General features: G+C 38.9%; 1 protein-coding gene across 1 annotated transcript; it reads left to right on the forward strand.

The window, feature by feature from the left end:
- Positions 1-230: 230 nt before the first annotated feature.
- On the forward strand, positions 231-17,685 carry ERCC4 (ERCC excision repair 4, endonuclease catalytic subunit). Its single transcript, XM_039560423.1, has 11 exons — positions 231-442; positions 1,907-2,087; positions 4,880-5,075; positions 6,431-6,638; positions 7,721-7,901; positions 8,249-8,377; positions 8,956-9,066; positions 10,206-10,797; positions 11,512-11,604; positions 12,241-12,353; positions 13,410-17,685. The coding sequence occupies exons 1-11, from the start codon at positions 269-271 to the stop codon at positions 14,141-14,143; spliced, it is 2,712 nt and encodes a 903-aa protein (XP_039416357.1). The 5' UTR covers positions 231-268; the 3' UTR covers positions 14,144-17,685.
- The last annotated feature ends 4,206 nt before the right edge of the window (positions 17,686-21,891 follow it).

Here is a 21,891-nt window from a genome sequence, read left to right on the forward strand (position 1 = left end):
GGAGAAGACCGGCTACTTCGCTTTACCGCACCACACCGCACGGGGAGAAGCGGAGGTTCAGCTGGCCGCAGCAGGAGCCCCTGTGTGGGATGCCGTCCCCCCCGCTGTGGTTTTCCATGGGTGGACATTTCCCTGTGGGACCCTCCTGTCCGCGCGCCTCGGGACCCTCGCGCGGGGGCGGGAAACCGCCCGGGCTGAAGGACCGCGCGCGCGGACCCGGCAGGGGGCGCTGTGGGGGCCCGCGCGCGTGCGCGGGAGCGGTGCCGTGATGGCGGCGCTGCTGGAGCACGAGAGCCAGATCTTCCTGGAGCTGTTCCACCGCGACGGGCTCGCCGTGTGCGCCCGCGGGCTCGGCATCGACCGCCTGCTGCTGCGCTTCCTGCGCCTCTACTGCGAGCCCGCCAGCCTCGTGCTCGTGCTCAACACCAGCCCCGCCGAGGAGGTATGGACAACTGCCAGCGCCCGCCCCTTCCCCTCCCGGCTGCTGCGAGCGCGTCCCGGGGGCGGCCGGCGGCTCTGTCGCTGCCCCGGCCAGCGGAGCGGCTCCCCGGGCTGGCGGGAGGGTGTGCGGGCTCCGGTGAGGGCAGCGCGGGGGGCGGGCCGGGCTCTGTGCACAGGCCCCGGCACAGAACCACTCAATGGGTCGGGTTGGTAGGGACCGCAGTGGCTCATCTGGTCCCACTTCCCTGCTCTGGCAGGGCCGTCCCAGAGCACACGGCACAAGACTGTGTCCAGATGGTTCTGAAATAGTTCCAGTGAGGGAAACTCCACGGCCTCCCTGGACAATCTGTCCCAGTGCTCGGTCAGTCACAGTGAAGAAGCTCTTCCTCGTGTTCAGGTGGAACTTCCTGGGCATCAGTTCCTGCCCGTTGCCTCCTGTCCCATCGCTGGGCCCTGCTCTGAGCTCTCCCTGCTCACACTGACAGACATTGGTCAGGTTCCCTCTCAGGCATCTCTTCTCGAGGCTGAACAGCTCCAGCTCCCTCAGCCTTTCCTCGCAAGAGAGAGGCTCCAGTTGCCTCACCCTCTTTGTCACCCTCTGCTCTAGCAGCTCCATGTCCCTTTGTCCTGAGGAGCCCAGAACCTGACCCAGCACTCCAGAAGTGTCTCAGCAGGGCTGAGCAGAGGGGCAGGGTCATGTTCCTGACCTGCTGGCTCAGCGACGGCTCGTTGTCCATCGCCAGGTCCCGGGGAAGCTGTCAAACCATGCACATTTGGGATCATGGCAGTTGAATTTCTACTCCTGCAACACGATGAAGTCCTAATAACACTAATGAGCTAAAACAAGTATATAACTTATAAGTAACCGGTGAGGAGAAACAGGTGAAACATGCTGATAGGTTTGTCCCTACTTGTACAAAAAAAGGTTCTTTTTTCTCTGGAGCCAGACAAATTTCCCACCATCAGGAAGGGGAGGTCTTTTTATAGCAACCATAGGTGAATAAAGATCACAGCTGTAGTTTATAAGATTAAGCTTGTTGTATATGATCTACCTGCTGTAGTCATCTAAGGACAGGTGAGGGCACTAAAAGATGATCTTTTCCCAATTCTGTGTCCTTTAGGCAGTATTAAAATTGCATTTTCTCTGAAAACGAGCTATTGAAATATAAGAAAACGTAAGCTCCTTGAAGTGTCAGTTGCTCATTTTTATGTAAGTATTGTCTAGCTTTTCCTGACGATGTAGATTTTTAAATCACTCAGATGAGTGTGAAACTGAAGAAAGTATATCAAAAAAGAAAAAATCATAATTCTGACTTCCTTTAGTACGTTATACTATCGTGTCTTTATTTGTTTTGGACAGCTCCACTCCTCAAAATTACCAGAGTATGTGTAATAAAGGTGCTTTTTGCATCCCTTTCCCTAGATACCACAATAATGTCTTGTGCTTTTATTGTATTTGGTTTAGGAGTATTTTATTGATCAGCTGAGGTCAGATGGAGTTGTTCATCTTCCTCGGCGCGTTACCAATGAAATTGCAAATAATACTCGATATGAGTTTTACACACAAGGAGGAGTCATCTTTGCAACAAGTCGGATCCTTGTGGTAGATTTCCTTACTGACAGAATTCCTGCCAATCTCATTACCGGTAAGAGCTTAATGAAATAAAGGTAAGAGTGTTCTGTTTGAAAATACACAAAGCTGAATTCTATATGAAGAGTTCTACTAACAGGTATTGAGGTTGAAGAGTTATTCTTTTTTTTTTTTTTGCCCCCACCAAGACTGAGGTAAAAGGAGCAAATATGTAGTTCTTTCATATTTTTAATTGGGTTTTTTTCTCTAAATTTGTTTGCCTTATTTAATCATACAGTTTAAAAAGGCTTTCAAAGAAGAATAATTGATTGCACTTGGTAAAATAGTGTCCTGTGGTCTTTTGGGCACTGGTCTCTGATTAAAACTGATTTTAGATGTCATGCTTTATCAGCCACGCACACTACCTATTTTTCTGCATTAACAAATTACTCCTGATGACTTCTCATCAAAAAATACCTCACTAATCTTTGTATTGACACACTTGGACACTATGCAAATAGCGGTATTACAAAGTAATGCTGTTACTGTGATTGTAAAGATTTTAGGAATAGCTTGCAACCTTTTTTTGTTGTTATATAGAAGCTATACATGGAAGATGTGAGAGTTACCCTTCCCTTCTCATGTTCTGTTCCCCTTCTCCCCCAGCCACTCTTGTTTTTATGTTTCTGTCTAAGCTGGAAACACTGTTACAGCCTGGAGAGCTGAAAAAAGAGATATCTGAGAGCCGGGGATATAAGAATATTTTATTCTTATCTAAGTGTTAACATCTTAGTGTTTAAACACAGCTGAATATTGTATGCTTAGAAGAATGTGAGTTTCTGCTTCAGAAGCTGTACCTCCTTCCTTTTAGTCCAGCTGTAACAAGTTCCACTCTAAAACATTTAGAACAGTTTTATGCTGGAGTCAAAGAACACCAGATTTGTCAATTTTGGAATTTCTAAGTTCAAAAGAAGTGAATAGGTTTTCTGGGCAACCTGTGATAATTTCTCTTCTTCCCCTGAATCCTCCCTCTCTACCTTTCTACCCTACCAAAGAAGAAAATTTAAAAAAAAACAAAAGAAAAAGATGAAAAGAAGAAATACACTGAAGTTTTAATACTGGTGCTGTCCTATAGTGCCACAGAGCTGTGACAGGTTTTGCATTGCCACCAGAGGTCGGTGTCAGAGCAGCTGCAATCGACTGGTGGCTTCATTCCCAGCCTCCCAACACCTGGGTCCGTGTGCCTTGTCTGTGTGTGAGATTGTACAACAAAACCAGCAAAATCTTGTAGTAGTATTTCATGAGGAGATAAAAGCAAAAGCCTTTCTAGGTGGTAAAAATGTCTTTTGTAAAATCAGTGTGAATTAACATCTGATGAACTCATAAATCCAGCAAAATGAAGATAATAAATTATCACTGCAGTAAAGCAGAATTATTCCTGGTGGTTTTAGCTGAGTAGAAATGATGTACCTGACAGCACAGTGAAACTGTTTCATAGTGGTGTAATGAAAAGTGGCAAGTTGTTTCTACCAAGGCTTACAAAGCAGGTATGAACTCACTTCATAATCAGATATACATTGACTAAAAGCAGGAAAGTATTACAATAAACACAGTCTTACTGACCTCTTACAAACTGTGTTTCCTGTCATGTCCATGTGGAGTCACATTTTGATAAACTGGAAGTTGTTCAGAGATGGCTATGATTGTTACTGTGTACTGAAAAATTTGCTTCATAGGACAGGTCTAACAATATCTAGATAGTAAAATACCTTATAGTGGATTATTTCATGACTTAATCATGAACGGCAAGCAGTTATATGGAAGTCTTTTTTTCTGAATGTTTTTTCATTTAGCAAGCAAAGGCATGGTGCTGAGTTGAGGAGGCTTGTTACAGAAATTAAATGCTTTGTAAGTTTGTCAGGCACAAGGTAAAACCTGTGATGCTTGATGTCCTTTGCTTCCATTTTAGAAAGGCATTTGTGATTCCACTGGAAACTGTGAACAGATACCACACAGGCCTCACCTCAGGAGGGGGAGAGGGAAAATAATGGAATGTGCTGTTTAACATGATTAAGCATGAGGAAAAAACAAGCCTTGGTTTAGCAGGTCTTGACTGACTGAACTGTGAACTCCAGAAGTGTTTGCTTCAAACATGTAATTAAATTAAACTGTTGGATTTCTCTTTTTTAATATGTGCTTGATAGATCTTTTATTCCTGCTACACCCATAGCCATGAAGAAAACTGCTTGTGTACTCATACATTTGATAATACTTGCTGTCCTTAAGTGTGAATATGACTGTCAGATGGGAGAGAAAAGCAAAATAAATGTTTTCAGAAGCTTTTTGATTATGTAAACACTTGAACTGTTACCAATGAAAGTTACTTGACAAGTCTGTAATTCCAGAATTTCTCTTAACAAAAGAATTCAACTATCACAGCCTCAAACATATCAAACTTTCTTTGTTGTAACAGTGTGTTATTTCATGCATTTGCTTTTCCTGCTTTTAAAAGGCTCAAGTTCAAGTTACGCCTCAGGAATAAAGAATTTTCTGAGCTGGTAAATCCTGCCACTCATGCACAAGCTTTTTTTTTTTTTTTTTTTTTTTTTTTTTTTTTTTTTTTTTTTTTTTTTTTTTTTTAAAGGTGCATTATTAACCTAGTTCTGTTATTTGGCAATTTCATGGTACTGAAACTGAGGAATCACTCATTTCAGCCCCAGAAAGTTTGTTTAACCCTCATTTTAGAAGACTTAAATTCTTAAATTCCTGTAATTAAAAGAACAGTAGAAGAATAAGACAGTTGTGAGGAAAAATCTGAACAAACCTGTACGTTTCTGTGCTTTTTTTGACTTTTTTTTCTTTTGCCAGGCATTTTGGTGTACAAAGCACACAGAATCATTGAGTCCTGTCAGGAAGCGTTTATCTTGCGACTTTACCGCCAGAAGAACAAGCAAGGCTTCATTAAAGCTTTTACAGATAATGCAGTTGCATTTAACACTGGCTTTTGTCATGTGGAAAGAGTGATGAAAAATCTTTTTGTCGGGAAGCTTTATCTGTGGCCAAGGTGAGGCACTTCTTTACTTCACTGGAGAGTTAAACTTAGAGGAAAGATGAAGGATTTTACAGCGGGTTCCTAAGAAAACAAGGTCTATGCAGTCACACTGCTAATCTGTGTTCCCTCCTGTATTCCCAAACAAAAGTTTTTCAGTTTTTGACAGAGGTGGTGTTGACGATACTGAATTTCTGAACTATGTCTATAAAATAGACTCAAATTAACTCTATTAAGGAGATGAGCCTTATGGTAGAGCTGTTCTTTTAGTCAACAGAAATCACAGCAAAAAGTGACATTCTTAATAGTTTGAGAAAAGTTTCTCTTACTAAACAAGAGTATTTAAGCCATGAATTGACAGGAAAACAATCTCTCAGTTCTGCCATTCATGGAGGTGTTTCTTTCCAGCTGTGGTGAAACTCCCTACATCTCTTTCTACATGTCAGATTTTTTTAATCTTTAATACACGTGTGTTGTGTATGAAGAATATTTCTTGATGACTGTTAAAAAACAAATTGCCAAGATGTGGTATGCACTGAGTCTTCAGGAGCAGATCCACAAATGGAACTTGACACTCTTTGATGACCCAGTCAGTGCTCTTGCACTGAGCAGGAGCTCTGCCCATTTGTTCCATTAGTCCAAGCTGGAATGTGTTTCACTCCATCTTAATGAACTGTTCCTCTGCATTGGAAATTCCTTAACAGTCTGTCTTTCAGTATCCCAGGGGAGTAGAAGTGGACATACTTAGGGTAGGAAAGGTTGAGTAGAAGCTCTCTAGATTTCCTTCCTTGACTCCCATGAAAAGACCTGGGGCTGCAGCATGCAGTAAGGGAGATGTCCATGGAGTTCCAGAGGTCAGCAGCCATCGGGTTGCCTGAGCCTCATCCTGCCAGGAACAATCAGCTGGCATCTCTGGACCTGTGCAGCCAGAGTGGCTCAAGGACAGGGTTCCAAAAGGGACCTGCTGGTTATCATTGCAAGCTGGGAACATCACAGGATCTGCTGGTGCCACCATGGGATTTCAGAGAATTCATGAACCCCTTCTAGTTTCTCTCTTACAAGATTTTTTTGGCTTATTTTAATATTTGCTGTATGTGATGATGATGCAGAATCCAGTGCAGTAATTTTCCATGGATCATCCACCAGCACTATAGGCTCACATGACTAGAATGACTACAGTCATAATTGTGGAACAGATGGTTTTCTGAGGCTGTTCGTAAGATTGCAGTCTTCACATCAGTACAAACTTATTTTGGAATTAACTAACTTGCTAACATTTAAACCAATTGTAATTGTAGTTTATACAAACTTTTGAGTAATTCTAAGTCAAAACTATCCAAGTAAATCTTAAGAAGCTTTTTTTCTCTTAGATTTCATATAGCAGTGCACTCATTTTTAGAGAAGCATAAACCTGAAGTGGTGGAAATACACGTGGCAATGACCCCTGCTATGCTTGCTATCCAGACTGCAATCCTGGACATTCTGAACGCATGTCTGAGGGAACTCAAACGTTATAATCCAGCTCTTGAAGTAGAAGATCTATCATTAGAGAATGCTATTGCTAAACCTTTTGACAAGGTAACCATTTTGATTGTTCTGCAGTGTATAACTAACAGGATGTAGATCTCTGAAGTGCCTGCCACTTTTTCTGCAAACAGAAATGTTATTTGCAAAATAAATAACCAGCAGCAGCTGAGTATTCTCCCATGACATGTTTGTTACTGGTACAAGGGGACGTAATGGTGATGTGACAGTTGCCAGTAGGGTTTGTATGTATTGGTATTGTTGTTCTTCCTTCATTTCTGAAATCCCAACAGTAAAAATATCCGAATTCATGGTTATAATAATAATTGTGGCTGCTGTTATTAAAAAGACAGCTGCAGCTTCAGCTCAGAATACTTTGGAGATACATATCAGTTATTGCCACACACATACTTCCCTTTTCCTTTTTAATTTCTTGCCTGTGTTTTTTATTTTTTCTAGTAGGAGAAGCACTGTACATAATAGACAATATGCACATGCATGTATCTGCTGTATCTTTAATCATTATATATGTCAGTAACTGTGTGGTGTTTGTTATTTTTGGCAGATCTGCAATCTTTGGCAAACAGGCTTTCTTTAGGGTGAAATCAATAGTCACAGTGCAACACAGTTATTGGTTAACTGTGATGTAATCTGGATGGAAGGCCTTCTGTACTTTAAATATTTGAAGATTTTTTCTTGAGCTCTATAAGTTGTACATCTTCATGGTACCCGTCTTATTTTGGAAACTAAATGACATTAGAATGGTTTTTGCTCTACCTAAGTAAAGGACACTGGATACTAAATACAACAGGCCAGTACCAGTAAAATAAGGGTGGTTTTTAAATTTAACCAGTATTTTATTATGAGATGGAAAGGAAAAAATTTACTGAAAGCATTAAATTGTATACATCTGCTAATTGCTGAAATGTTTTTCATAAAGACATCTATATTACATTACCTTTGCTAAAATACAGTAACTTATATCAAAACAAGTATCTCACCAGCACATCTTTATATTTTTTTAACCAGTACCATCCCCTGTAAAATAAGAGAAAAAGTGCATTTTCAGCTTGGTTAGAAGCTATAATACAATACTGTATGTTTGACACTCCGAACTTTCCAATTTATATTTCTAGACAATACGTCACTATTTAGATCCTCTCTGGCATCAGCTTGGAGCTAAGACAAAGTCTTTGGTCCAGGATTTGAAGATCCTCCGTACTTTGCTACTGTATCTAACCCAGTATGATTGTGTCACTTTCCTTAATCTCCTGGAGTCACTGAAAGCAAGTGAAAAAGCTTTTGGTGAGAATTCAGGTAAACAGAATAACCACACAAGTTAATGCATGAAGCAGTGCAGTGTTGATGTTTTTAATTAACATTCCCAAACATATGAAGGTATCTAATTGGGTTTTACATAACCAGCCATAAGGACGTAGGTTTTTATTGACAGATAATTCTTTCATCTTCCCACTTAACTGCTGTTACTTAACAGTGTGAGATTTGCATCACATTTCTGTCTTTTATTAAGCTGGTAATTACACAGCAAGCAGGTAGGGCAGGTATTCCAGCTTAGAGATCTGGGGCTTTTACTGCAAAGGGTTGAAACACATACACATTGCAGATGTCAAACTACTACTGCTTCCTTCTCATTTCCTCTCCAGGCTGGCTATTCCTTGACTCCAGTACTTCAATGTTTGTGAATGCTCGAGCTCGAGTTTATCGCACTGCAGATGAGAAACTGAATCAGAAAGGCAAATGCTCTGAAAAACGTGATGTAAAAAAGGAAAATGGTACTGATCATTCCTAATTTTAAGTTTGAGAGTGTCACACAATTCCAAGTGCTTTGCATATTATTACTTGTGCTCTGGTTTCCTGCATGAACTTCCACAGCTCGGGATCTCAGTCTGTTAGCTGGGATTAACTGAGACATAATCTTAGTTCCAAAAGCATATAATAAACAACATGGAAGAGTCAGGAAGAAGTAGGGGATTCTCCTAAGCTTGCTCAGCTGATCACTGGGAGAGCTTTTGTGGAATTTTTCTTGCATTACATTGGTGTTTAGCTTCATCTTTATTATCTTATGTAAAAGAGTAGGAGGCTGTGGTTGCTTTTATTAAAAAATATATTCAGGAGTTTCAGAATTGAAGAATGAGTGAATATTTCAGCTTTTTGCTTCACAAAAGCACTTATCTCCATTTTTAAATTTAAGAGTGTTCTCCATCTCATTAGCATAACAAGTTGCATATGTAGGCTGTTGAATATCATATTTGCCAACAAGCATCGCACTATTGACATCTAACCACTGATTTAAAGTCTAAAGGATATTTTGGCTGCAAGAACTGCTATGTTCAATCTTACTTTGTTTCAGAACTGAAAAGGGAATTGGTTCTAGAAAGTAACCCAAAATGGGAAGCTTTGAGAGAAGTACTGAAAGAGATTGAAAAAGAGAATAAGAACAGTGACAACCTTGGTGGTCCAGGTGAGAGAATACTAAATGATGTAAGCTTTCACAGTGCTTCTACTGGTTTGTACTTGTACTTGACCTTGGAGAGAAGGAACTAATTCTTTTCTGTAGTTTTATCAAAGATCTAGTTTAAATTTAGTAATTTGTGGCCTTAAGATGAGGGACTTAAGTACATTATGTACATAAACTATGTAAAATATAAACTCTTATTAGGTCTTTCTCTAAAAGAGAAATGCTGTTCGTTCCTGCAATGCAATACTTTTTAAAAAAGAACCTACATTATTCTGAAAAAATATTTTAAGTTACATTTCAGTATTGTACTGACACCTTAGTTCCAAGCCAAATACAACTGATGTGGAAATTTGTAATAAAGGTACCATTCATTCATTTCTTAAGTTTGGGTTCAAAACAAAAATAGGGGTTCTGCCTTATGCCCCTTCTAACTTGCACATTCTTCTCATGCACCTGAAAATTTGCTTCTCATGAGTTGCATATAAATGAGGTAGAGATTAGGAGGAAGGGAAGAGAGTCTTAACTGCTTTGCTGCCTTTCCTATTTTAGGGCTTTTCGTTCCCTTAAAATTTAGCAAGTTTTATTTTAGGAAATAGTAAGGGTAAAAAAGTGCTCTTTTCTCCCACCCACTGTGTTCTGACTCTGGTTAAGAACTGTCTCTCTCACTTAGTGTTGTAGGAGTTTATCTGAGTCAGCTCGTGGAGAATTGTTATTCACAAATGTCAATAATACTGTGTGGAACATGTTTTGTAGACTCTCTAACACAGCTGACAAATTAGAGTGGTCTAAATTAAGTTCTCTCTTATTCCACATCTTAAAAAATGAATAGTTGTTCGAATATGTTTCAACACACACTGTATCTGCCTCATTTCCAATGGTCAGAAGGAAAACTTTACAAATTTAGATATTGTAAGAATAAGGAGTGCTGAACTTCCACTATTCTTCTCTGATCTTATTTGGTACAAAAAGCCATGCAATTTAGATTCTCTCAAAGTCCAGAGCAACTGTGGCAGCTGAATGTCAAGGCATTTGGCAGGCATAGTGCTTGGATCAGGGCAACCCACTGGCTTGGGAGGTGCTTGTAGCTGGATAAGAAGCACAGCACTACAGGCTGTAAACATGGTATTGTTTCTTGACTGCAGGGCAAGTGCTCATTTGTGCCAGCGATGATCGAGCCTGTGCACAGCTCAGGGAGTATATTATTGCTGGAGCAGAAGCTTTTTTAACAAGACTGTATAACAAAACCTTCGGAAAGGAGGAGAAAGCTGGAGAAGTGTGGATTAAGGACAGAAAAGCCATCAAGTCCAAAGGAAATGCCAAACCTGACACAGGGCCTCAAGCCAAGAAAGCCAAACTCACAGCTTCTTCAAAACAAAATAAACACAAGAAGCAGCAAGACCGGACTATAATTGAAATGATAGGGAAAACGGAGGAGGAAAAGAGAGAGGAGGTTGAGGTGGAAGACAACCAAGAATTAAGTAGTAGCCAAGAAGCCAACACTGAAGAGACCATTCCTGAAGATTTTGATGTGAACTTGCCCTCAGATTGTTACTATGGGATTTTCAAGGACCCACTGACGATTATCCACCCGCTGCAGGGGTGTGGAGATCCCTACGCGCTCACTCGGGTGCTGCACGAAGTAGAACCCAGATATGTTGTGTTATATGATGCAGAACTCACTTTTGTTCGGCAGCTGGAAATCTACAAGGCAAGCAGGCCTGGAAAGCCTTTGAGGCAAGTTGACTTGGCCAGGGCAATTCCAGTCTGAAAAAAAAATTTAAAAGTGCACTGCCAGCAGTCAGTGCAGAGCATGCTGCTGTTCATTTTCATTAGATACCTTTTAGTTCCTATTTAGCCCTGAAGTTTAAACAAAAGCATAACATCTGGTGTAACCAAAAGATAATTTTTACTTTCCAGCAGGTATTGAGTCCCTTAACAGCAGAAGCATATCTGCTAAAAAAAAAACCAATTCCAAGACCTCTGCTTCGATGATTTTAGTGTCAGTAAATCATTTTGAGGTGGTGTAGTCTCATTTTAAACCATCTCTGAAGATAGGATTTTTAAACAAAAGGATTCATTTTGGGTTTAATTCATTTTCACATTCCTGATGTTCATCATGCTGAAGACCAGTAATTCAGAAACTGTAACAGAAAAACAAGTAAAGGAAAACACAATAAAGAAAACGAGTATTTGCAGTTATAGCATTTGCTGACCGAAAGATCAACACATTGGGTATATGTATTTAATATGCCTGGAAATTGCAAAACTCAGTTTTATAAATAAATGTCACATACTAATTAAAAATACAGAAAACTTAAAATTTAATATACTATTAACTAACTTGTCAGGCATTTACTGCTACTAATCTTAAATTTATTGGTTGTGGATTTTTTAACTTAACACAAAGTTTTGTGACCTCTTTTCTTTTTTTCTCTTTTATACCTACAGAGTTTATTTCCTCATATATGGGGGCTCCACGGAAGAGCAGCGCTACCTCACAGCTCTGAGGAAGGAGAAGGAGGCCTTTGAGAAACTTATTCGGTAACACAATTCGTTTAACTGCCTTTATAATTAGTGTTTCATGTAATTCCTCAACATGCTGACATTTTAAATAGAGTGAAGTTCTTAACTGTGTGAAGGCTTTAAATAAACTTTTAATTCAATTCTTTTTTGTATATAAAGAGTACTTTCCTATTGAGAATCACCAGAAAGTCAAAACCTTCCTTTTCAAAGCACCTGGTGTTTTGTTTAATAATTTTAGCAGGATTCAATATTAACTTAAAGGCTAAACAGCATCACTTGGATTTTTTCTTAATTGTCTGTGGAGTTCAGTTGTGTAATTGTGTTTTTGCAGGTAACATTTCTTGTAAGATAATTTCTGAAGCTTTTATAACCTAAGTCAATTGGGGAAACAAAACAATTTCTATTTCCTTAGACTGTATAAGACAGTGTTTTTACTGACAGTGCCTTCTCAGTGGGTTACAGTGCTATTACTAGTCATTAGTTCCTTCGTAAAAGGAAAAACCTAGTAAAATCTAGTAAATTGCATTTCTGATTGGATTTGCATTTAGTATTAAACTATATATAATGTTACATCTGGATGGGTACTGAAGTATTTCAGTCTCCTTTACTCCTACATTTGCAGTTTTTATTGTGTGTTTGTTTGTGGTTCCTTAGAGAGAAGGCCAGCATGGTTGTTCCTGAAGAAAGAGAAGGACGAGATGAAACAAACATAGACCTCCTCAGAGACGCTAGACCTGCCTCTGTCTCTGCTGACACACGCAAAGCAGGTGAGCAGGTCCTATGTCAGGTTTCCAGCCCAGAGCTTTCCAAAAGTCCCAGAACTATTGCACTTTAAATCCCTCTCAAAGCACCTGGGGCAGACACGTCATACATTGGCTCTGCAGTCTTCATGCTAAAGAAACATTATTTCCCAGTGACAACAAACTGTGGTTTCCTTTGAAAATACAGCTTATTGAAGTATTTGACCATCAAGGCAGATACCATTTGGATTGTTTCTAGGTAGATTGTTGGTTATGAGACTGTCTTGTGCTGCTTGTAGGAAGAGAAATTAAAACATGGAAACTGAGGTCTACAGATGGTCAAAGAAAGTGTTGTCCTTGAGCTAGTAAATGTTGGGGACTTTTCATCTTGGCAAAACATGCTGCCTGGGTAAACAACTGCACATTGTGGGTTTGATCACTTTCTTTGCAATAAAGCATCCTTTTTCTTTTGTTGCAATTCTAACCACATTTTTGTTGTTTTCCTGTGACGTGTGTACTGTGCCTCTGCCTGTTTTTCTTTGCTGTCATTTCTGTAATCCTGCTCTCCTTTGCCATATGCTCTCTAATCTTTGCTATTCCATCTTTTGTGGCCTCAGTGCTGCAGTCTCTTTATGTGTCCTTCTGCAGATCTGTAGAGGCCAACACATAATTCCTTTAATAAAGAACTGTATTTCTGTGGGAAACAGCTGCAAATAAAAAGGATCAGCTTCATTATCTTGTTTTGCAGGCAGCCTTTTAAAGATTTCTCTGATTCATTTAAATAATTTTCATCTATGGCTTAATGTATTTCATTGTCACCTATACAAAGCTTACAGCAAGTAGCATGGTAGTTCTATTAAGCTGCAGAGCATGCCCCATAAACTACAGTATATAATTAGGCAAGTCATTTTTCTCTATAACAGTTAAAAATTAAACCAAGTCTGGATTTATTGTAGTGCTGAATTTGAGGTATAACTTAAGATGAGAAGTCCATCCATTGCAGAAGCCTTGGCAGCACACAGGAAAAAAACTGGAGCACGAGGTGCCAAGTATGGGGATAACTGTGTTTATTTTGCTCTGTAGGTGGACAGGAACAGAAGGGTGTTCAGCAAACCGTAATCGTGGATATGCGGGAATTCCGTAGTGAGCTTCCATCACTGATCCATCGCCGTGGGATCGACATTGAGCCTGTGACTTTGGAAGTTGGGGATTATATTCTAACTCCTGACATCTGTGTGGAGCGGAAGAGTATCAGCGATCTGATTGGTTCCTTAAACAACGGCAGGCTGTATGCACAGTGCGTTTCCATGTGCCGCTACTACAAGCGGCCAGTTCTCCTCATTGAATTTGATCCTAACAAATCCTTCTCCTTGATCCCACGAGGCTCTTTACAGCCAGAAATTTCCAGCAATGATGTTACTTCTAAACTAACCCTTCTTACACTGCACTTCCCAAAGTTACGAATCCTGTGGTGTCCCTCTCCCCACACTACTGCTGAACTGTTTGAAGAGTTGAAACAAAACCAACCCCAACCCGATGCAGAAACAGCGATGGCTGTCACCGCAGATTCCGAAATTCTCCCTGAGTCAGACAAGTACAACCCTGGGCCTCAGGACTTCCTGTTAAAAATGCCAGGGGTTAATGCAAAAAACTGCCGTGCCCTAATGACCCACGTTAAAAGCATTGCAGAGCTGGTGACACTGTCCAAGGACGAGCTCTCCAAGATTTTGGGTAATGCTGCCAATGCTACACAACTCTTTGACTTTATTCACCTGACCTACGCAGAGGCACTAGCGAAAGGAAAAAGCAAAAGATGACTCATGAGATTGTTCAATACAGAGCACAGATAAGCTTTTCTGGCACAGTACTTTGGCAAATACATGAAATATTTTAATAAATGCCCCCTCTAAGATAACCAGCTGTTTCTTGCTAATGCTGTTCCATCAGTTTTAACATGTGAGTTAATTATTACTGAAGGCAAGTTTCAAGAGGAAAAAATATTTTTAATAGAGAACTGTGAATTATTTTTATTCTTTTTAAAGCACTTTAACCAGTTCTATAACACCACTGAATTAACGGAATGAAGTTTTTCACCAAGACCATAAGAATTAAGTGCTAAGATTAACTGATAAAGGTGTTTTCTTGTGAAAGTTATGATGTCTTGTTCAAGCTAAAAATGTGCTGTGTTCTGATTAGTCTGTGTGACCTGCTGCATGATACAACACTGCTTTTGCTATTTTTAATGTCTCAAGCTCTGGCCACTTCCAGTTTTCGATTGACAGTGATGGAGCTATTTGAAACACATTGTGGTCTTTACTCAGGAGTTTGTTTACAATATACTTGGGCTGAATCCTGAGTTTTAGAGCATGACCATAAGCCTTTGTCACATTAAAATACATTCTTATGCTATGCTCTACATTATGCTTGCTTACCTTACTGCCCATTATACTTTTTGCCATTCCAAAGCCAGTACAGCTCAGTGTTGCTAAATTTTGCAAAGTGCTTTCCTTTGGTCTGACTGGATAGAGATTCTGTGGTGCCACAATGCAACTTAATTTTGAGTGTGCCTTACTTATACTTTTAAGAGGCTTTGTTTTTTTACTCAGTTTTGATAGCTCTTTCACATCTTTCACTGGAAAGTGAAAAATCTGGGCATACCATTGGCACTGTTCCTTTATACCAAAGAATATTTCCTTTTGTAAAATGCAGTAGTTTTCTAAGCAAGGTTTTCCAAAGGTGTTGAAAGTTCTTCCAGTATTGGCTTCTTTTGTGTCCTATTGCACTTGCATTTTTGTGTCTCAAATCAACTGTCTGTCAATAAACTCAGTAAAGCCAGTGTCACGTAGAAGATAATATTTGTAGCATTTTGTGTGGCAAAAAGAGGGAGAAGTTTGTGAATGTGTGTATTGTTAAATTATATATTCTACATTGAACTTTGATACAACTGTGTAACAAAACTGCCATTGCCAACAAAAGGGTTGGTCCAGTGTCATTCCATGCTAATGTATTTACATTTGCTATTTACAAAACCTTTATCTGTGACTTGCACATGTATTTGTACAATTCTAATGGGAGCAACTGATCAAAAGTATCTCCTTCATGAAAGGAGAAAATATTTTTTGTGTCCAGTTTTGGTAAAAACTGTACTGTGCACTTTCAGGTATAATGTTTATTGTGCATTTTAAGTGTGAATTATGAATTGTTAACTTTATTCTATGGCAGAGCCGTGACAAATTTCCAAGGGAACATTTTGCTGCAGATGCAAATTTTAGTATTAAATACACCCATAATGAAATTGAAATTTGTTATTTATCTTGTTTTTCATTTGGCTGTATTGATATAGGAACATCTTTCTTTTTAGTGTGTGGTTTACAATCCAGATCATAGGGTTTCTATTGCCCTAGATTCTAATTTATGTAATATGAAAAGAAGTTTTTCCATGAGACTTTTGCTTATTCAAACTAATGTTCGCAGATATGCTTAGGGTTGAGAATGCCTGCAACGTGGTGCTAAGAGAACTGAAAATCAGAGTAAGATCATAACTGTCCTGAGTGCCTGGCCTGTAGAGCCTGATTCAGAAAAGGGGAGCTGACCAGCCTTTGAGAACAAACATTGTTTGTGCAGTTGCATCATTAGGGTGTTCCATGAACTGTGGGTCTGGGGTTTTTCACAGATGCTGCCTCAGCTCTGTCAGTAAGGTTTGGGGTTTTTGCATTGATGTGTATGGGGTGAAAATGAAGGGTATAGTAAGAGGTGATAAAGTTGTAACTTTGTATTGTGTGCTAGGTCAAAGTTAAATAATGCAATTAAATAATTATTTGCTAAATATTTGGATGAAATTGCCTTTTGCTTATATGTGTGGAATTTTTGTAAAGCATTTCCTTTTGCTTTCTCTATGCAGGATTTGCCTTTTTCTCTGAAACAGCCACAGGTAACATTGTTGCATGTTATTATTGCTCCTGTACTTTGGCATTTCACTGTATTAGGTTCAATTGCCAGTTGGAGCTGTGTCCTCCTGGGACAGCAGGTATGGATTGTTCTCCCAGGTGGAAGAGGTCCTGTGTCCTGAAACCACTTCTCCCTGAAATACCCAAGCCAAAGGCTCTTCTTGAACGCAATCACAACACAAAGTTGGGTGAACAATGAAAATCCTGGCTTTGGGGTGTTCTTTAGCTCTCTTTCATCAACAGTCATGGAATCTTGTCATTGCTGATGTTTTAAATTCATGCTTTTTTTATTTTAAAAAGTAAACACAAACACCCCCTGCCTTCACTTTGGGAGTGTCTCAGCTTCTTCCTTATCCCAAACCAAGACTTCACATTGCCAGGTCCCTCAATAGCTGAAGCCCCGCTGTGTGGGGTTCACATGCTATAGAGAAGTTGCCAAGTTGCTCCTTTCTGCAGCTTCTGGGCTTTGATCACACAAGAGTTCTTCTAGAATAACCACATAACCTCTTAGGACTAAATGCAGCTTATATTAGCAAATATATTTAGCACAGGATAGATGAAGCTGTAGTCCCTGTGTTTAAGTTACCTGGATACTATTCCTGCTCGTGGGGACACTTGCAGTTCCGAGCTACAGCTGAAAAAGGAGGCTTTGCCGGCAGTATTGTCACTGTGCAGTCCCTAACCAGAGCAAACTTTACCTGCAAAATTACTTCTGCATGAGCATGTAAAGTAGGGCTTTTTTGGTAGCAGTTAGATTGATTGCTTTCAAAACTTAAATGTAAGCTAGTTGACCAGAAATCCACACAGTTTATAAAATATGTAGCTATGCTGTTAAAAACAGTGACTCTTTTGGGAAGTGGAAAAGTTTAAGTGTGAGGATTGTTGTGATTGTGATTTCTCATTTGCAGAGTGATAGTACAACCACAAATAACTTCATTTTTAAGAATTAAAATATTTGTCTCTAAAGCTTTCCTTAGTCAGGATTCCAATTCCAACTGCAGAATAGAATCCAAAACCAAACATCTGCCAAAAAATAATTATTAAATGGATACATTACTTATATGCCAAACAGCATTAAGAATGTAACTAAAGAAACTTGTCCTGTTTCCAGTATTTCAGGCTCCATGAGCTGCATTTACAATCCTTTCATAAGGACCATTTTAGGATAAAATTCTCCTTAGCCCTTACTCAAAGGTAACCTAAATTAAATTAAATTCATATTCAGTTGATCTGTTTTGTAAAATATGTGATTTTAAGAAATGCAAGTAGGGTCAGAAACCAAAAAGTTCAGAAACCATTGCTCCAGCATTTTGTAATACTTTGTCATTATAACTTATTTCATATGTTCACTCTTCATGTAATTTTGGATATTTGCAGAATTAAACTAAGAATAAACCCTTTTATGTGCTTCATATGAAGTCTTTAATATCTTGTTAACTGTTAGGTACCTTCTTGCATTGAAAATACACTTACCAATAGTATTTGCACTTTCTTAATTTGCATGTTTTGATAAGGTTGTACAAGGAAATATTCAAGTGTTTTAAAGTTTCGGTGCCATTTTTTATTTTGAGTACAAAACGTTAGGAGTTCATCTCCCAGACTTTTCAATACAAATAGGCTGGCCATTTTTTCATTTGAATTTTGATCTAGACTTTGAAAGCTTCTCCTCAATAATTTAGAAAGAAGAAATATCCTCAGTCACAATCTTGAAAATGGGGAAGAACTGTTCAGTAGCTTGGTTAGCCAATACTTAGCTTAGAGGTGAATTCTTACTGAAGTTAGTGAGAGTAACCAGGGCTGCTACGCTGCTATGGTGATTTGTTGTCTAAACAGAACATGTTGCTGCAATATATCAAAATAGGCCTGTGTATGTACTAATTTTAGTGTCTTTTTTTAAAAAACATGGCAAAATTACCTTAATCCACAACTGCTATAAGACAGCCTTCCTAGGAATATTAAATCAGGGCTAAACAGATACCATTTTCTCAGCTTGCGTTTTACCCCAGTTCTGTCTGTGAGAGCTTCCCTCTATAAATAAAAGCATAGTTTTCATTTCTAGGGTCCTCTGTTCCTCAGTGTTACTTCTTTTTTCTTTCATCTTGATCATCTCCTATCAAAGAGAAGGAGCTCAGAGTTATTAAACAGCTGGCATTGTTTCCAAGCTGGTATTATTAGTCAGCAGTGCAAACTTGTTCTTGGACTCTCAGCTTCTTCCTCAGCTCTCAGAATGGCACTTAGACGATTCTCATTTTTATTCTTTTTTGTTTGTGAAAACACAGCAGCTACGTGGCAAAAGTTTTTGGAACTGACTTGCCTTTTTTACTGTAACCTTTCTCGGGTAAGTTCAGATCACAATCAATAGTCAAAAAACCACACATAAGTCTTCCTGTTTATGAGATGCTAAGGTTTACCATGAGCTAGGTCCAAAGAAAACTACATACAGTTTCAGAAACTGTTAAGGTGGGACTACTGAGTAAAGGATTTTAGCCAGGAGCCAGAGAGTAAGTTTATAATTTTGAGGGTAGAATTTTCAGAATCACTACTAAATCGACCATATATGTACAATAAATTTATTAAGGGTTTTATTTTAAAATCACCATTCATATCTTTAGCTTCACTTTGATAAATAGTTCAATGAATTCAAATTTCATCCCCCTGAACTCAGAAAACTTGGAACTTTACATAATTGAATTAGCAAGAAGAGAAACAAATTCCCACCTATAAATCCAGTGCAATAGCTCTGGTTTCTCTCTCCTTAGTGGCTATTACCTGTTGTCCACAGAAATATGCTAACCTTCAAATTTCAAGCACATACAAAACCATCTCCGAAGTGATTCAAAGCTCAGGAGTTTTCCCAGTGAAATTGGCACATGAAGCCTAAACTTGACAAGGCTGCATTTCAGCTCCCCTAAAAATAGGCAGCATAGTTCTAATTTGAGCTTTTTGCATAGAGCCCTGCAGTTCCATGAGGATACACAGCGGGACACGTGCATTATCCCTCCTCTGAACATCCTCTTCAGTGAATGCAATGTCCCAGCAATGTCCCAGCTGTGCAGCTGTGTAGTGGAGATCCGTGTGTCCTGTACTCACAGCATCATTTAGCACTGAATTAAGTAACATCTTTCAGTTTCTTCATCACTTTTTTGTTGTGAAAATGTAAATTCTTGTGAATTTACATTATTCTCAGATTCTCTATTCATCTTTTATCTTTCTTCTGGTTTTCCTCTGGAATTTTCTGATTTATTTCTTTTTCACATCTCTTATCCTAATCATGACTGTCTGTATTCTTGTCCTTTTGTTTCCCTTCAAGAATGCTGCTTAAATATTGTTGCAATTTGTGATGTCTGTTGAGCAAAAATAACACTGAATTTTTTGCAAGACTGGCTGTACTGGAGCCTTGTCCAGTATTTAATATCCAGGGACTTACATAAAAAAAGTATTGTACTTAGTTTTCATTTTGGTCCCAGACTTGAGGCGTGGCACACTTGGAAAGCTGACACTCAGAGAAAAGAGAGCAGCAGGTTGGCAGTTCTTGCAACATTTAATTCTCAGTTTTGTCTTAGATTTCTTTTTGAACAGATTAAAAGCAGTCCAAATAACAGACACAATAAAATCATAATCAGTTGATTTTATAAATTTTTCCCACCCTGGAAAAATTTCAAAGTACTTTTTACGTGTCACAAAATTCTTGGAATCTTACACATAGATAGCAGAAGTTGCAAACTTTCTTGTGGCATTTATATCTCACGACCATTTTTACATATTGCAGTACTACAACTGGCAAGTTCTCAGATCCTGCAAAAACTCTTTTTCCATGCTTAAGCACTTACATTACGATGTGGGAGATCTGCAACAGCAAAAATATTAACTCCATGTCTCCTGTCTAATTTTTCTTTATTGAAATCCTCCTCTCTAACTCTTTCCATTGTCAAAATATGCTTTGTTTCTGCTTCATCCTAAATCTCTGAGTGTTAAGTGTTGGGAAGAACTATGGTCTTTAAAATCAACATATATTTGTGTTAAACTATCACGATTCTGAAGTCTCTGTAATCCTTGTTTCATTTGTCACAGATGCATTTGGAAGTGTATCAATCCACTTTCTCTACAGCTTACAAAACGTCTTTCCAACACTTGCATTGTGACAGTAAGGGGGGCAGACACTCCTAACAAAAGCTGGCCAGGATGCAAATGTTCAGATCACCTGCAGCTATAGCACAACAGCAAAAGTCTAGAGATCCTTCAAGGAAAGTCCTGCCCATACCAAATATGAAAAATACCTAAAATCTTCAAGACATGTCCTGTGCAAATCTTGGTGGATGAGGTACTATCTATACAGACAGTCTTTCAGATAGTGAAGATGTGTCAGCCAAGCCTTGAACTTCAACAATAAATCTGCTGTACTACAGTTCATATAGCTATTATAGTAAGTTTGTGTTTTCTTAAATATTTGCATTATACTGCACATCACTAGCTGACAGAAGTCATAATCAAGTTTTTCATTTTAATATTTACTTGATAGGTTTGAATCACATACTAAGTTGTCTGAGTTCTTTTCCACAAAGTGCTATTGGTATTAAAATGCAGTGGTTTGGGTTTTTTTGGTCAGCCCCACCAGCTCCTTAGGGATCCCTGACATATTTCTAGTGGTTTGAATAACTCCTGTGTCATTACCCAAACAGAGGAATTTCAACTGGTGTCCACCAAGAATGTCTGACTTCCCTTGGGCCATTACCAGCTTTCAGCCTGTGCTGTCCCACATCAGCACCTGCACGTGCACACACACACAGAATACCTGCAGGGTGGGCGACACGAGCCTGCACATCTTCAGTGGCTGTGTCTCTGGAACGACCCTGAAAAAGCCAGCTAAGTCCATCCCTGGTTCTATATTTAAAACTGTTTGTTTAATTGGTGGAGTGCACCAAGAATAAATAATGAGCTAATTCTGAAGATCATTCCCAGAACAGCCAGCTCAGATTGTTTCCACAAGTCAGAACTCTCTCCTCTCCTTTCTTTGGGTTTTCTGGATTTTGGTGTTTTTAACAGTTTCATTATCTGAAGGTGAACAGCTTTATCTAAATGCAATTGTAGGAACAGTACAACATTTCAAGCATGAAGCATTCTGCACGGGTGAGATTTTGCAGTGTTTGTTTACTGAATACAAAAATAGTTAAAAGCTCAAATTCTAAAACTGGATCAAGGATTCTAACCAGATTGGAGATGAAGTTTCCTCCATGCCAAAAAAAAAAAAAAAAAAAAAAAAAAAAAAAAAGAAAGAAAGAAAGAAACAACAACAACAAACCAAAACAAAATATTTCATGTACTCCCAGTCAGTTAGGGAATACTTCCACCAGAGTTTTTCCAATGTATTGTATAGACTTTATTTACCTTGCTTAATAACAGTTAGAAACAAGGAACTTAACTACAAATCTTATCTCAGAAAAGAAGATTTTAAAAAAGACTTAAATACAGTAATTCCTTTTTCAAAATTTTCCTTAACTTTTTATTTGTAATAGGTTATAAAGGTTTTATAATAATTTAAAAGAAAAATAATACCTTCTCTTGTATTTTCCTTTGTTCTGATGTACCAGCAGTGCACTAGCAGAGATGAGGTACAAAGT

The sequence above is a fragment of the Corvus cornix genome, chromosome 14 (genome assembly GCF_000738735.6).
Source record: "Corvus cornix cornix isolate S_Up_H32 chromosome 14, ASM73873v5, whole genome shotgun sequence".
In the NCBI taxonomy this organism is placed as follows: domain Eukaryota; kingdom Metazoa; phylum Chordata; class Aves; order Passeriformes; family Corvidae; genus Corvus; species Corvus cornix.

Excerpts from the sequence above, each read along its gene's own strand:
- ERCC4 (XM_039560423.1), top strand. The coding sequence starts at position 269 with ATGGCGGCGCTGCTGGAGCACGAGAGCCAGATCTTCCTGGAGCTGTTC. Across the intron at positions 7,902-8,248 it reads AGCTTTTGGTGAGAATTCAG|GCTGGCTATTCCTTGACTCC; the intron begins GTAAACAGAATA and ends TTTCCTCTCCAG. Across the intron at positions 8,378-8,955 it reads TGATGTAAAAAAGGAAAATG|AACTGAAAAGGGAATTGGTT; the intron begins GTACTGATCATT and ends ACTTTGTTTCAG.